Consider the following 15926-nt stretch of genomic DNA (forward strand, 5'->3'; position numbering starts at 1 on the left):
AATTATAAGTGAAATAATCTGTCTGTAAACATGTATTGTGTCAAAGTAGAAGTCCTAACCGACTTGCCAAAACTGTAGTTTGTTAACAAGAAATTTGTGGCGTGGTTGAAAAACGAGTTTAATTGTCTCCAACCTAAGTGTATGTAAACTTCCGACTTCAACTGTATCTAGTTTGATTATGACCTCGTACCCCTGCACAATGACTCGGCACTGGTAGCCCGTGTATATAGCCAAGTTAAAGGTGCTGCATGGCCAATTTGACGTCTGCATTCATACTTCTTGCACTTCACGGAGCAGCACAGCGCTGTTGTGAGAGATGTTGTCAAGGAAGTGAGTTTGTGTTTATACAGGACCTCCTGCCCCCACCTACCGTCAACCAATCATGTCAATGCGAAACTAGTCGGAGCCTTCCGAATTGTAAACAAAATTGGGAGCTACACGGTGATGCAGTACGCAGCTAAAGTTAGCCTATGCATGCCTCCGGAGGCTCCTTAATTGCGTCACACCCTCCATACGGAACCTCCGACCACATTTTTGGATCACGCATAAATGTCTCTTATCGTTACTCATTGTGTATTTATCATTACATTTATTATTCCATGTTTTACTTTTCTATTATTTCTCAATGTTATATCTCTCTGCATTGTTAGCAAGGGCCCATAAGTAAGCATTTCACCGTTAGTATACACCTGTTGTTTACAAAGCATGTGACAAATAACATAATATATTTTGGGCCTTCCTCTGACACCACCTTGTATATAGGTCCTGAATGGTGAAGGCCTACCACTGTTGTGTCGTCAGCAAACTTAATGATGGTGTAGGAGTCGTGCTTGGCTAAGCAGCTGTGAGTGAACAGGGACTACAGGAGGGGACTAAGCACGCACCCCTGAGGGGCCCCAGTGTTGACGATCAGTGTGGCAGATGTGTTGTTGCCTACACTTACCACCTGGTGGCGGCCTGTCAGGAAGTCCAGGATTCAGTTGCAGAGGGAGGTGTTTAGTTCCAGGGTCCTTAGCTTGGTGATGAGCTTTGTTGGCACTATGGTGTTGAATGCTGAGCTGTAGTCAATGAACAGCATTCTCACATAGGTGTTCCTTTTGTCCAGTAGGGAAATGGGATGTGTGGAGTGTGATTGAGACTGCATCATCTGTGGATCTGTTGAGGCGGAATGCGAATTGGCATGGGTCTAGGTTTTCCGGCATGATGGTGTTGATGTGAGCCATGACCAGCCTTTCAAAGCACTTTATGGCTACCGACGTGAGAGCTATGGGGCGGTAATCATTTAGGCAGGTTACCTTCCCTAACTTGGGCACAGGGACTATGGTGGTCTGTTTGAAACATGTAGGTATTACAGACTTGGTCAGGGAGAGGTTGAAAATGTCAGTGAAGACACTTGCCAGTTGGTCGCGCATGCTTTTACATGTCCTGTAAATCCGTCTGGCCGCGTGGCTTTGTGAATGTTGAACTGTTTAAAGGTCTTGCTCACATCGGAGAGCATGATCGCACAGTCGTCCGGAACAGCTGGTGCTCTAATGCGTGGTTCAGTGTTGCTTGCCTCAAAGTGAGCAACAAAGGCATTTAGCTCGTCTAGTAGGCTCGCGTTACTGGCCATCTTGTGACTGGGTTTCCCTTTGTAGTCCATAATAGTTTTCAAGCCATGTCACCTCCGACGAGCGTCAGTGCCGGTGTGGTAGGATTCAATCTTAGTCCTGTATTGATACTTTGCCTGTTTGATGGTTCGTCTGAGGGCATAGCGGGATTTCTTATAAGCGTCCGGATTAGTGTCCAGCTCCTTCTTATAAGCGTCCGGAAAGCGGCAGCTCTAGCCTTTAGCTCCGTGAGGATTCTGCCTGTAATCCATGGCTTCTGGTTGGGATATGTACGTACGGTCACTGTGGGGATGACGTCGTCAATGCACTTATACTCCTCAATGCCATTGGATGAATCCCAGAACATATTCCAGTCTGTGCTAGCAAAACAGTCCTGTAGCGTAGCATCCACGTCATCTGACCTCTTCTATATTGAGTGAGTCACTGGTACTTCCTGCTTTAGTTTTTGCTTGTAAACAGGAATTTGGAGGATAGAATTATGGTCAGATTTGCCAAATAGAGAGTGAGGGAGAGTTTTGTATGCGTCTCTGTGTGTGGAGTAAAGGTGGTCTAGAGTTTTTTTCCTCTGGTTGCACATGTGACATGATGGTAGAAATGAGGTAAAACGGATTTCAATTTGCCTGCATTAAAGTCCCCGGCCACTAGGAGTGCTGCTTCTGGATGAGCATTTTCTTTTTTGCTTATGGTCCAAATGTATCTACATGTAATGGAAATACATTTTACATGACATTAAATATATTGAAATGTATTTTTTTCTGTATGGGTATTGCATTATGTTATTTTAGTTTGGTTTAGTTTTTATTAAATGTATTGCTTGATAGTTTGCTTGATTGGTTGATGTATTGATTGGTTGGTTGATTGATTGATTGGTGGATTGATTCACATCTTCCTTATCACATGGGACTACAGTTGACATTTGAGGCCAGAGGTATATCCAATAATGCATTGGACACCCGACTGGGAGTGGAGGTGGAGATTCTAGACATCAATGACAACCCACCTGTTTTCCAGAGGAACACTTTCACCATCAACCTAAAAGAGTCTACTTCACAAGGTAAAATCTTTTATTTGTTTGTATCTTTCTTTCTTTGTTTTCTTTCTTTCTTTTTTCTTTTATTCTTGCTGTCTTAATTTTATTTATTGCAGATAAAGGAAAACCACACTGAGTTCACTCAGAATGTTTATGATGTATTGTTAAAGTAACTGTTAAGTGTTTCCAGTTTTCTTAGAAATATGAACTATAATTATTTACAATATGAGGGAAATAGTTGTAATTTTTTAAGTATGTTAAAAAGCAACTGTTCTGTGTTGGAACGGTGTTGACGTACCCCAACAACAGAATGGTGTGGGAGTATACTGGTCATTAAATATACACTGCTCAAAAAAATAAAGGGAACACTTAAACAACACAATGTAACTCCAAGTCAATCACACTTCTGTGAAATCAAACTGTCCACTTAGGAAGCAACACTGATTGACAATACATTTCACATGCTGTTGTGCAAATGGAATAGACAACAGGTGGAAATTAAAGGCAATTAGCAAGACACCCCCGATAAAGGAGTGGTTCTGCAGGTGGTGACCACAGACCACTTCTCAGTTCCTATGCTTCCTGGCTGATGTTTTGGTCACTTTTGAATGCTGGCGGTGCTTTCACTCTAGTGGTAGCATGAGATGGAGTCTACAACCCACACAGGTGGCTCAGGTAGTGCAGCTCATCCAGGATGGCACATCAATGCGAGCTGTGGCAAGAAGGTTTGCTGTGTCTGTCAGCGTAGTGTCCAGAGCATGGAGGTGCTACCAGGAGACAGGCCAGTACATCAGGAGACGTGGAGGAGGCCGTAGAAGGGCAACAACCCAGCAGCAGGACCGCTACCTCCGCCTTTGTGCAAGGAGGAGCAGGAGAAGCACTGCCAGAGCCCTGCAAAATGACCTCCAGCAGGCCACAAATGTGCATGTGTCTGCTCAAACGGTCAGAAACAGACTCCATGAGGGTGGTATGAGGGCCCGACGTCCACAGGTGGGGGTTGTGCTTACAGCCCAACACCGTGCAGGACGTTTGGCATTTGCCAGAGAATACCAAGATTGGCAAATTCCCCACTGGCGCCCTGTGCTCTTCACAGATGAAAGCAGGTTCACACTGAGCACGTGACAGACGTGACAGAGTCTGGAGACGCCGTGGAGAACGTTCTGCTGTCTGCAACATCCTCCAGCATGACCGGTTTGGCGGTGGGTCAGTCATGGTGTGGGGTGGCATTTCTTTGGGGGGCCGCACAGCCCTCCATGTGCTCGCCAGAGGTAGCCTGACTGCCATTAGGTACCGAGATGAGAGCCTCAGACCCCTTGTGAGACCATATGCTGGTGCGGTTGGCCCTGGGTTCCTCCTAATGCAAGACAATGCTAGACCTCATGTGGCTGGAGTGTGTCAGCAGTTCCTGCAAGAGGAAGGCATTGATGCTATGGACTGGCCCGCCCGTTCCCCAGACCTGAATCCAATTGAGCACATCTGGGACATCATGTCTCGCTCCATCCACCAACGCCACATTGCACCACAGACTGTCCAGGAGTTGGTGGATGCTTTAGTACAGGTCTGGGAGGAGATCCCTCAGGAGACCATCCGCCACCTCATCAGGAGCATGCCCAGGCATTGTAGGGAGGTCATACAGGCACGTAGAGGCCACACACACTACTGAGCCTCATTTTGACTTGTTTTAAGGACATTACATCAAAGTTGGATCAGCCTGTAGTGTGGTTTTCCACTTTAATTTTGAGTGTGACTCCAAATCCAGACCTCCATGGGTTGATAAATTGGATTTCCATTGATTATTTTTGTGTGATTTTGTTGTCAGCACATTCAACTATGTAAAGAAAAAAGTATTTAATAAGATTATTTCTTTCATTCAGATCTAGGATGTGTTGTTTAAGTGTTCCCTTTATTTTTTTGAGCAGTATATTTAATGGAGTAGACCACCGATTGGTCAGCTAATCCTCATCTGGAGGATAACATCAACCTCTATGAGGAAATAGCAAGCATTTTTGAAGCAGTCTGTTTTTAGATGTTTTTTTAAGTGTTTCTTTCTCCAATTTATTATTTGGCTACACATATGAATATAGGCTGAGTCAACAACACTATTTGGGTATGAGTTAACAGAATATACACTTTTAAAAGTGAGATTTTCAACGGACAGTTAATTTAAAATTGACACAAATTGCAGACATTGACAACGGATTTTGCTGCGAAACACACAGAGTAAACATTTTGAGTGAACCTGCGGTGTGGTTGTCCTTTAACTATGATTGGTTGAATTGGAGCCTCTGAAACCATAACTCTCTGTTTCCTCTCATATCAGGAGATTTCGTGACAGCTGTAATGGCAACAGATAAAGATCAAAGCAAGACAAACAATGGCACATTTGACCTGAAGATTGTCTCCATCACCCCTACACCCCCAGACAACCTGGAGTTCTTCCTTGAGCAAAGTGGTCCAACTGGAATCATCAAATTCAAAGGGTGTCTGGAGCACGATGTAAGAGGTGTCTCTATTTATGTCTATAATCTTTCTTTCATTAACTTTCAACTATAGTGTGATTGTTTCAATCATCCACTTCAGAAATCAGAGAAATACACCATCCTGGTGGAGGCTAAAGATCGTGGAGAGGTGGTTCAGCTCTCCAGCACCTGTACAAACATCATCAATATAGAGGATGGAAACAACCATCTGCCTGTCTTCACTGGGCAAACGGTGGGCAAAATAATTCTATCCTCTTCACTTTATCACAAGATGTGGTGGAGGTATTTGTTAAAATATACTAATGAATCTCCGGAACCACAACTATATCCCTCTTATAATGTTCCATCCTCCTGGGATTTTATATTATTTCAGGGTGCAGGAAGCATCAAGGAGAGAGACAGCGGTGATGTACCAATTCTTCGGCTCCAGGTTTCAGACCAAGATACCATAGGCACTGAAGCCTGGAAGGCCAAATACACTATCCACGGAGACAAGGACCAGAACTTCAGAATCACCACTGATCCAGACACCAACGAAGGAGTCTTGTTTGTTGAAAAGGTCTGTTACCTTTCAAATAAGTTAATGCCTCCTAAATAAGATAATGTATGTCATGTGAGACTTTCACATTTTCTGCAATTTACATTTTTAAAGTTGTTGTTCTATTAATCATATTTTTGTTGTTGTTGTTGCAATCAAACTAATAGCAGACCTGTAGTATTAGTTGTAGTAGTATCTGATGAACTGTGCTCATAGATGTGGTTGCAATAATCATATCCCTGTATCCATTTATTTGACTAAACACTAAATCATCCTTCCGTAACCCACATTCTTCCTCTGTCTCCTGGTAGCCTCTGGACTACGAGGATGGCTCTCAGAGGAACCTGTCAGTCAGTGTAGAGAACGAGGCGCCCTACTTCTCTTGTAAGGTCAAAGGTCGTCCTGCCACGGGCCTGTGGGATGTGGTCACCACAGAGGGGGTATCTTTGACAGGTCTCAAACCGCCCGTGCTGCCCACCCGCCAGGTGACGGTCACGGTGGAGGACATCAACGACCCGCCCATCTTCACCGACGCCATCAAAAACGTGACAGTGGAGGAGAATGTGGAGGTGGGCTGGTACCTGGAGACGTTCACTGCCATCGATCTGGACAGGAACCATGCCAACACCTTCAAGTAAGACTGGGGATGCATTTAACCCACCATTCAGTGGGACTTCTGTTCTATGTCCTACTGTACAGTTCTGCAGCACCTCCTACTGTTTATCAAGCTAGACTGGGAATTTAGCCCAGTTCTCCATGACATTTCTTTTACAGTTCATTACCAGTTTATTACTATAATTAATTTGACCTCAAACCACAGATCATTCTTGATTTTTATAAAAATTCTACTAAAAGTGTCATACTTCGATCATATGTTGTGATGATGCACGCTCTTGAAGCCAATCAGGCCAACCAAGCCAACCTTCGCTAGACCTGTAGCCGAAAACACATCTTACATGCCCAAACCATGTCTTGTAGGTACGTGAAAGGAAAGGACCCTTGTGACTGTGTGGCAGTAGACGCAAAGACTGGCAAAATAACCACAACTAAGATTTTAGACCGAGAGTCACCTTATGTGAAGGACAATGTCTATCAAGTGACAGTGTTTGCTATTGATGATGGTAAGAACTATAAAAGATACTATTCCAATACAGTCAATTATACCAAAATCTATATCTGCATATCATCCACAGTACCACCAGCATGTGTCAGTTGAGAGTTTCTCTGATTGACAGGCCAGCCTCCCATGACCGGAACTGGAACGCTCAACATCCACCTAAAGGACCAGAATGACAACCTTCCGGAGCTTGAGATGGCCACCATGGACATGTGTCTCTCAGATGAGCACACCGAGGTCAACATCACAGCCTACGACCTGGATGGAGAACCCTATAGCGGACCCTTCTACTTCCAGCTCCAAGGGGACGATGTCAAGGGCAAGTGGAGGATTGACCCCGACAATGGTGAGGTTTTCCTCCTCATAAATGTCTCGTACACTCTATCTGACCTCTCATTCATAATACATTATTCCATATGGGCTCTTTTACTCTCTACATACCTACAGTTGAAGTCGGAAGTTTACATACACCTTAGCCAAATACATTTAAACTCAGTTTTTCACAATTCCTGACATTTAATCCAAGTAAAACATTCCCTGTCTTAGGTCAGTTAGGATCATCACTTTGAAGAATGTGAAATGTCAGAATAATGGTAGAGAGAATGATTTATTTCAGCTTTTATTTCTTTCATCACATTCCCAGTGGGTCAAAAGTTTACATACACTCAATTAATCTTTGGTAGCGTTGCCTTTAAATTGTTTAACTTGTGTCAAACATTTCGGGTAGCCTTCCACAAGCTTCCCACAATAAGTTGGGTGAATTTTGGCCCATTCCTCCTGACTTAGCTGGTGTAACGGAGTCAGGTTTGTAGGCCTCCTTGCTCGCACACGCTTTTTCAGTTCTGCCAACAAATGTTCTATAGGATTGAGGTCAGGGCTTTGTGATGGCCACTCCAATACCTTGACTTTGTTGTCCTTAAGCCATTTTGTCACAACTTTGGAAGTATGCTTGGGGTCATTGTCTATTTGGAAGACCCATTTGCGACCAAACTTTAACTTCCTGACTGATCTCTTGAGATGTTGCTTCAATATATCCTATCTCTTGATGCCATCTATTTTGTGAAGTGCACCAGTCCCTCCTGCAGCAAAGCACCCCCACAACATGATTGTTATGGGTGTAAGATGGCACAGTGATGCCATCTGTTGGTAAATGTTAATTACTGCAACTCCAGTGTTTTACCGGTGTGCTTGAGATACCCGGATGTATTGCAATATACTGAACAAGACTGGTTACTCGCATCAATGCCTCTGTCTCGTCATTTAACATTCAAACATGGTGTCAGAGTCGGATAACTAACCATGCTTTCCGCAAATTAAAGTCACCTGTTCTGGTTTACCCCCCCAAAAATGCTTATTTGAGAAAAACTTCGCCGGAATTGTCCTTAGCTAGAGTTAGTTTGCTAGTTAGCTTCAGTAGTGTTAGCACCGGTTAGACATGGCAGCGAACATTCCCCCTCCCGCCGTTATGAAGCTCAGAGGAGATTGGAGCACAAACTGGGATACGTTTAGAGGTGAATGGGAGGACTATACACTAGCAACGGGACTTCGGGAAAAGGACGATGAGTTAGTGGCTGCCACTTTGAGGACTATAATGGGAGCTGAATGCCGACACGTATACAAACACATTTACATTTACATTTACATTTAAGTCATTTAGCAGACGCTCTTATCCAGAGCGACTTACAAAATGGTGCATTCACCTTATGATATCCAGTGGAACAACCACTTTACAATAGTGCATCTAAATCTTTTAGGGGGGGGGGGGGGGGGGTTAGAAGGATTACTTTATCCTATCCTAGGTATTCCTTAAAGAGGTGGGGTTTCAGGTGTCTCCGGAAGGTCGTGATTGACTCCGCTGTCCTGGCGTCGTGAGGGAGCTTGTTCCACCATTGGGGTGCCAGAGCAGCGAACAGTTTTGACTGGGCTGAGCGGGAACTGTGCTTCCTCAGAGGTAGGGGGGCCAGCAGGCCAGTGGTGGATGAACGCAGTGCCCTTGTTTGGGTGTAGGGCCTGATCAGAGCCTGAAGGTATGGAGGTGCCGTTCCCTTCACAGCTCCGTAGGCAATCACCATGGTCTTGTAGCGGATGCGAGCTTCAACTGGAAGCCAGTGGAGAGAGCGGAGGAGCGGGGTGACGTGAGAGAACTTGGGAAGGTTGAACACCAGACGGGCTGCGGCGTTCTGGATGAGTTGTAGGGGTTTAATGGCACAGGCAGGGAGCCCAGCCAACAGCGAGTTGCAGTAATCCAGACGGGAGATGACAAGTGCCTGGATTAGGACCTGCGCCGCTTCCTGTGTGAGGCAGGGTCGTACTCTGCGAATGTTGTAGAGCATGAACCTACAGGATCGGGTCACCGCCTTGATGTTAGTGGAGAACAACAGGGTGTTGTCCAGGATCACGCCAAGGTTCTTAGCACTCTGGGAGGAGGACACAAAGGAGTTGTCAACCGTGATGGCGAGATCATGGAACGGGCAGTCCTTCCCCGGGAGGAAGAGCAGCTCCGTCTTGCCGAGGTTCAGTTCAAACACAACCTGAACCTAACAGCAGCTCAGCAAGGTAACGCTACAGCTATTCTTGATGCTCTTGAACATTACTTTAATCCAGCAAAGAACGTTATCTACGAGCGCTATGTTTTCGGTTGTTGCAAACAGGAGGACGGGGAGTCCATTGACAGCTTTGTCACTAGGCTATGGTGCTTTAAGAGATGAACTGATCAGAGATAAGATAGTGCTTGGCATAACTGATGAGGGCACCCGCAGACGTTTGCTGAGAGAACGTGACCTGACACTGGAGACATGCCGTGCAGCAGAGCTTACTGTATTACGGATAAGGTCCATGGAGCTAGAAAGGCAACATATGGACAATGTCAATGCTACATTCAGGCAGCGAGCAAAGAAATTCCCCTTTGCCACAGCTAATGCTAATACTACAGCCAACTCTGCAGTAGACAACCCCAAAACATGCCGATATTGTGGCATTTCTCATGGACGGGGAAAAGAACACTGCCCAGCCTATGGAAAAATATGCAAATCCTGTGGTACAGCTAATCACTTCGCAAGGGTCTGCATGAAAAGCAAGAGAAAGGAGGGTAAAGTGCACTCCATTGAAACAAACACAGATGAAGGGAACAATAGCACAGAGGATGTATATGCTAGCGAGTGCATAGGGGCAGTAAGGGCAAAATGACAAAAGTGGTTTGTCACTCTGCTACTTAATAATAAACCACAGCAATGCCAGATTCAGGGGCTACATGTAACGTTATGAGCCTTTAAAGATAAAAAGAGGCTCGCGCCCAGAGACAAACTCACACAGAGTAGCACCAAGCTGAAACTGTATTCAGTCCAGTTCATGACCTCTTTAGGCCTGTTTGTGACAGAGTGTGTTTTACGTGGCTAGAAACAAACTCTTGAGTTTGAAATAGTTGAGGCTAGTCAACAGCCATTACGGTCAGGTTCTACATGCGAGCGCCTTGGGCTTATTAACTTCACCATCCCAGCTGATCTTAACATTATAGACAAAGTCCAGGCTGGGCCCCTGAGCAAGGAGACACTCCTAAGCAAGTACCATGATGTCTTCAACGCACCGGTCGAGTCAGTCGCCGGCGAAATCCACTTTGAGTTGGACGCAGCAATCCAGCCTGTCCAGTGTGCACCCCACAATGTACCAGTGGCCATGAAAGCAGCTACGAAGGCTCAGCTTGACAAATACGAAGCAGATGGCCACATCATATCAGTCACCGAGCCTACAGACTGAATAAGTAATATGGTTATCGTCAAGAAACCAGACAAGCTACGGATATGCATTGAGCCTAAACACCTCAACCGGGCTCTGCAACGCGCACATTACATTATGCCCACGTTGGAGGATGTTCTTTACAAGCTCCCAAAGGCCAGAGTCTTCACGCTCGTGGACGCCAGAGATGCCTTCCTGCAGTGCAAGCTCTACGAGCCCAGCAGCTACATGACCACCTTTTGGACACCCCGGGGCAGGAAGAGGTGGTTGAAGCTCCCGTTTGGTGTCTCCATGGCTCCAGAGGTGTATCAGCGGAAACAGCACGAGCTGTTGATGGGATTCAGTGGCGTGGAACCCATAGCAGATGACATCCTCGTAGTGGGCTGTGGGGACAGTGATGAGGCAGAATGTGACCATGACGCCAAGCTGCCGGCCCTGATGATCAGATGCAGACAGGTCAAGCTAAGGCTAAGCATAAAAAAGCTTCAGTTTAAAGTGCCAGAGGTTCGCTTAAATGGGCACATCTTGTCCTCCACCGGATTGAAGGCGAATCCAGAAAAAGTGAAGGCTGTCTTGGAAATACCCCACCCATCTGACATGAAGGCAGTGCAGCGCTTCGTCTGATTTGTCACCTACCTGGCCAAGTTCCTACCGCGGCTCTCTGAAGTGTGTGAGCCACTAAGGAGGCTCATGGACAAGGACACCATCTGGCATTGGCTCCCAAAACATGACACAGCGGTGAGGGAAATAAAACAACTGGTCACCCAGACACCTGTACTACGATGTGTCAAAACCTGTCACGATTCAGAGTGACTCAAGCCAGTATGGACTGGGCTGTTGCCTCATGCAGCAGGCCCAGCCTGTGGCATTCGTCTCTAGGGCACTCACTCCAACAGAGCAGAACTATGCCCAGATAGAGAAGGAGTGCCTCAGCATTGTGTTTGCATGCCAACGCTTCCACCACTACCTGTACGGGTGTGACAATATTACCGCAGCGACAGATCACAAGCCCCTTATTGCTATATTCAGCAAGCCCCTCCTGAATGCCCCGGAACGACTGCAGAGCATGCTACTGGCCCTACAAAACTACAACCTCAAGGTGGTGTATAAGCCAGGGCCAGAGATGTATGTGAGTGATACGCTCAGCAGGGCTACTGCATCAGGCACTCACACACGCTCCATGCATGAACAACACGCAGTGTGCAGCTTACAAACAGAGCAAGTGGATGTTGAACACATCAACCAGGCTGACTACCTCAATGTTACGGACCAGCCCCTTATACAAATCAGACAGCACACAGACAGGGACGAGCAACTCCAGGCATTGAGGTCTGTGATTCTGATGGGCTGGCCTGACTGCAAGGAAGAAACTGCTTTAGCCATCAGAGAATATTGGCTAGTCAAAGAGGAGCTCAGTGTTCAAAACGGAGTAATATTCAAGGGTCAGAGAGTCGTTATTCCCCGGTCTCTGCGCCCTGAGATGTTGGCGCGCGTGCACTCAAGTCACATAGGAGGTGAGGCCTGTTACAGACAAGCACGTGACACACTGTATTGGCCAGGAATGCAGAGTGAAATCAAAGACTGTCAGTAAATGCACAATCTGCAATGAATATGCCATTGGGCAACAGAGAGAGACGATGATGTCCCACGAGCTACCAATGCGCCCCTGGCAGATAGTAAGTCTAGATCTCTTCCAGCACAGTGGCAAAGACTTTCTGCTGATAGTCGATCATTTCTCAGACTTCTGGGAGATTGACCTCCTCCCCGACCTCTCAGCAGAGACAACGATCAAACGCTGCAAGGCTCAGTTTGCCCGCTATGGCCAGCCAGATAGGGTAATTTCAGATAATGGACCCCAATTCTCCGGATTTGAGTTCCGAAAATTTGCTGCAGAATGGGAATTCGAGCACGTCACTTCATCACCACGACACCCAAAAGCTAATGGGAAGGCTGAGTCGGCAGTCAAAATCGCAAAGAACCTCTGCAAAAAAGCTCTGCGAGAGGGCAAAGATGCCTGGAAAGCAATCCTGCAGTGGTGCAATACCCCGACAGAAGGCATGGATAGCAGCCCGGCCCAGCGCCTCATGGCACGGCATTTGAAAGCAGCTCTGCCAGTAGCAAGCACTCTCCTGGAGCCATGTGTGGTGACAGACGTGCTGGTGAAGCTACGTCACAGAAGACAGGTCTCCAAGTTCATCTACGACAAATCAGCAAAAGACTTACCAGAGCTCAGGGTGGGTGAAACGGTGCGAATGAAGCCACTACCAGGGGACCGGACGGGCCTCTGGAGACTCGGATCCTGTGTACAGAATGTGGCACCACGCTCCTACTTGGTCGAAGTGAATGGATCACTGTACCGTCGTAACAGGGTTGACCTTCGGATTGCTGAGCCAGCACCTACTCAGAACCCTGATGGTCATAGGGGTCGCATGACAAAAGACGGAACCCCAGCAAGTCACATGGGGCATGAGGCACTGGGCGAAGAGCCAGGGGATCACAGGTCGGCCGCTCCCTCGCCCATCAATACTCCCCATAGACAGTCAGGTGACGCGCCTGTGCGGGAACCCGCAGTCCACGCAGACAAGCCCCCTGTCTTTTCACACTGCGGGCGTCTGTCCCAGCCACCAAAAATACTTAATCTGTAGGTTTCCCATTAGGGATTGTTGACAGACAGAGATAAAAGTGAAGAGAGTATCAAAATGTGTTAAGTTGTTAACTGGAAAAAAAAGAAGAAAAAAAAGAAACTGTTCATGTTGGAAATTACTACTAGGTTTGTTTTGTTAGTGAATTGACAGCTCCTGTCCTATTTTATAAAAGGGAAGATGTTATGGGTGTAAGATGGCACAGTGATGCCATCTGTTGGTAAATGTTAATTACTGCAACTCCAGTGTTTTACCGGTGTGCTTGAGATACCCGGATGTATTGCAATATACTGAACAAGACTGGTTACTTGCATTAATGCCTCTGTCTTGTCATTTAACATTCAAACAATGATGGCTGCCACCCCTGTGCTTCACGGTTGGTATGGTGTTCTTCGGCTTGCAAGCCTAACCCAGACGGCATTTCTCCAAAAAGTACGATTTTTGTCCCCATGTACAGTTGCAAACCATAGTCTGTCTTTTTTATGGCGGTTTTGGAGCACTGGCTTCTTTCTTGCTAAGCGGCCTTTCAGGTTATGTCGATATAGGACTCGTTTTACTGTGGATATAAATACTTTTGTACCATTTCCTCCAGATCTTCACAAGGTCCTTTGCTGTTGATCTGGGATTGATTTGCACTTTTCGCACCAAAGTATGTCTAGGAGACAGAACGTGTCTCCTTTCTGACCGATATGACAGCTGCGTGGTGCTATGGTGTTTATACTTGTGTTCTATTGTTTGTACCGATGAACGTGGTACCTTCAGGCGTTTGGAAATTGCTCCCAAGGATGAACCAGACTTGTGGAGGTCTACCTTTTGTTTTCTGAGGTCTTGGCTCATTTCTTTTGATTTTCCCATGATGTCAATCAAAGAGGCACTGAGTTTGAAGGTAGGCCTTGAAATACATCCACAGGTACACCTCCAATTGACTCAAATGATGTCAATTAGCCTATCAGAAGCTTCTAAAGCCATGACATCATTTTCTGGAATTTTCAAAGCTGTTTGAAGGCACAGTCAACTTAGTGTGTGTAAACTTCTGACCCACTGTGATACAGTGAATTATAACTGAAATAATCTGTCTGTAAACAATTGTTGGAAAAATGACTTGTGTCATGCACAAAGAAGAGGTCCTAACCAACTTGTCGAAACATTAGTTTGTTAACAAGAAATTTGTAGTGGTTGAAAAAACGTTTTAATGACTCCAACCTAAGTGTATGTAAACTTCCGACTTCAACTGTAGCTTTTGCACAAGAAGGCCTAATGCCACGTTCACATGCTCGTAACCTCAGAGATTCTGATACTTCCCAAGTGAGACACTCGGAATCATCTTTCTACGAGATAGCAAGTCAGAAATGTCTGAGTTTTCTATTTCCGACTAGCATGTGAATGTGGCATAAGTCTCTCAATACTATAGGCCTATACTTCATGCAGCCCTCAACTAGCTATCTCTCTTTCTCACTGCACATCCCTCCAGGCTACACAGTGAACCTGGTGAAGGAGAACACAGTGTATGCAGGTCACCACGAGCTGCTGCTGAAGGTGTTTGACCTGCAGGGTCAGGGTGCCCTCCACAACCTGTCCGTCACCGTGTGTGACTGCTCCAGGGTGGCCAGCTGCCGCATTCGCAGGGCCACTGGATCCAAGATTGGAGAGAGTGCAGTAGGGATTGTCATCGCTGCCATGTTGCTAGTACTAGGTATATAGTCTTTTGAGTCTTGTGTTTGGTGGAAAAGACAAACTGGCCTACATCGCCACCTAGTGTTTATTTGGCAAATTGGCTCCCACTAAATACGTTTAGAACAGCACAGGTTAGTGTGAATGAAGATTTGTATCTAAACAAAATGTGTGTGTCCCTCCTAGGTTTTCTACTGTTGGCCCTCCTGATGACCTGTAAGAGAGATCTGAAGCTGATCCCTATAGATGAAATCTCTGGAGAACATCTGATCAAATCTAACATTGAGATCCCAGGAACTGATTGCAAGGTAACCACAGACAACATTACTATCACTACAATCACGTTCTTCTCTGGAAATGGCTTTTTTACATCGTACGATATGCTATTTTTGATCCCAGGTGCCTACGGCTACCATACTCCAAGTGGACAGCCAGGTGGAAACAAAAGCTGCTTTTCAACCAATCAAGAGGATGTCGGTTAGGAAACCTGCAATATTCAATCACCATTATTCTTTTGGTTCATACTGGGCATATTTGACAAATGGAAAACTGTTTAACCATGACAAGTAAATATTATATATTTTCCCAGGCTGTACAGAAGTCAGCCAGTATGCGAGCACTGGTACGTTCAGGATATTCCAAGTATTCCTCCTCCTACCAAGAGCAACAACAGGGACAGTTTCAACGAGGAACCTCCCTGCGCCAGGTAGGCTATAGCAATCAAATAAATCTACTACCTTTATACATTTTTGCCCTGTCAATTAAATTCTCAGTGGCACTGTACTACAGCAACACTTAACATTTTGTTTCAGAGTGCGCCCACAAAATTACGCTCCAATGGTTATGAACAGGTACTTCAAAATCTAATATTTCAATGAAACTTATGTAAACAATTTTTTTCCCGGAGACTTTCATTTTACTAATGTTGCATTGTGCTAGTTGTATGTGTGTGTGTGTTCTGAGTAGTGATATTATGTTTCTCATCACTCAGGGGTCAATGATGAGCAGATCAATGAAGACAACAACAAGATACTCCTCATGGGAAGAAGCTAATTATCTCAACAAATCCGGGCACTTGATGACCCAACTGAATCAGGTAACAATGT

At 45.7% G+C, this 15926-nt stretch overlaps 1 protein-coding gene across 1 annotated transcript in view; it reads left to right on the forward strand.

Moving 5' to 3' along the window:
• cdh26.2 (cadherin 26, tandem duplicate 2) overlaps positions 1-15926 on the forward strand; it is a 29884-nt gene that overhangs the window by 13142 nt on the left and 816 nt on the right. Inside the window, exons 4-16 of the mRNA XM_014145477.3 lie at positions 2520-2664; positions 4961-5136; positions 5221-5352; positions 5494-5679; positions 5970-6292; positions 6637-6779; positions 6894-7121; positions 14621-14842; positions 15007-15128; positions 15220-15297; positions 15410-15526; positions 15633-15671; positions 15812-15916. Of these exons, the coding sequence (XP_014000952.1) occupies positions 2520-2664; positions 4961-5136; positions 5221-5352; positions 5494-5679; positions 5970-6292; positions 6637-6779; positions 6894-7121; positions 14621-14842; positions 15007-15128; positions 15220-15297; positions 15410-15526; positions 15633-15671; positions 15812-15916 (2016 nt within the window). The remainder of the gene's footprint in view (positions 1-2519; positions 2665-4960; positions 5137-5220; positions 5353-5493; positions 5680-5969; positions 6293-6636; positions 6780-6893; positions 7122-14620; positions 14843-15006; positions 15129-15219; positions 15298-15409; positions 15527-15632; positions 15672-15811; positions 15917-15926) is intronic.

This window comes from Salmo salar, chromosome 15 (assembly GCF_965601325.2).
Source record: "Salmo salar chromosome 15, fSalSal1, whole genome shotgun sequence".
Lineage (NCBI taxonomy): Eukaryota > Metazoa > Chordata > Actinopteri > Salmoniformes > Salmonidae > Salmo > Salmo salar.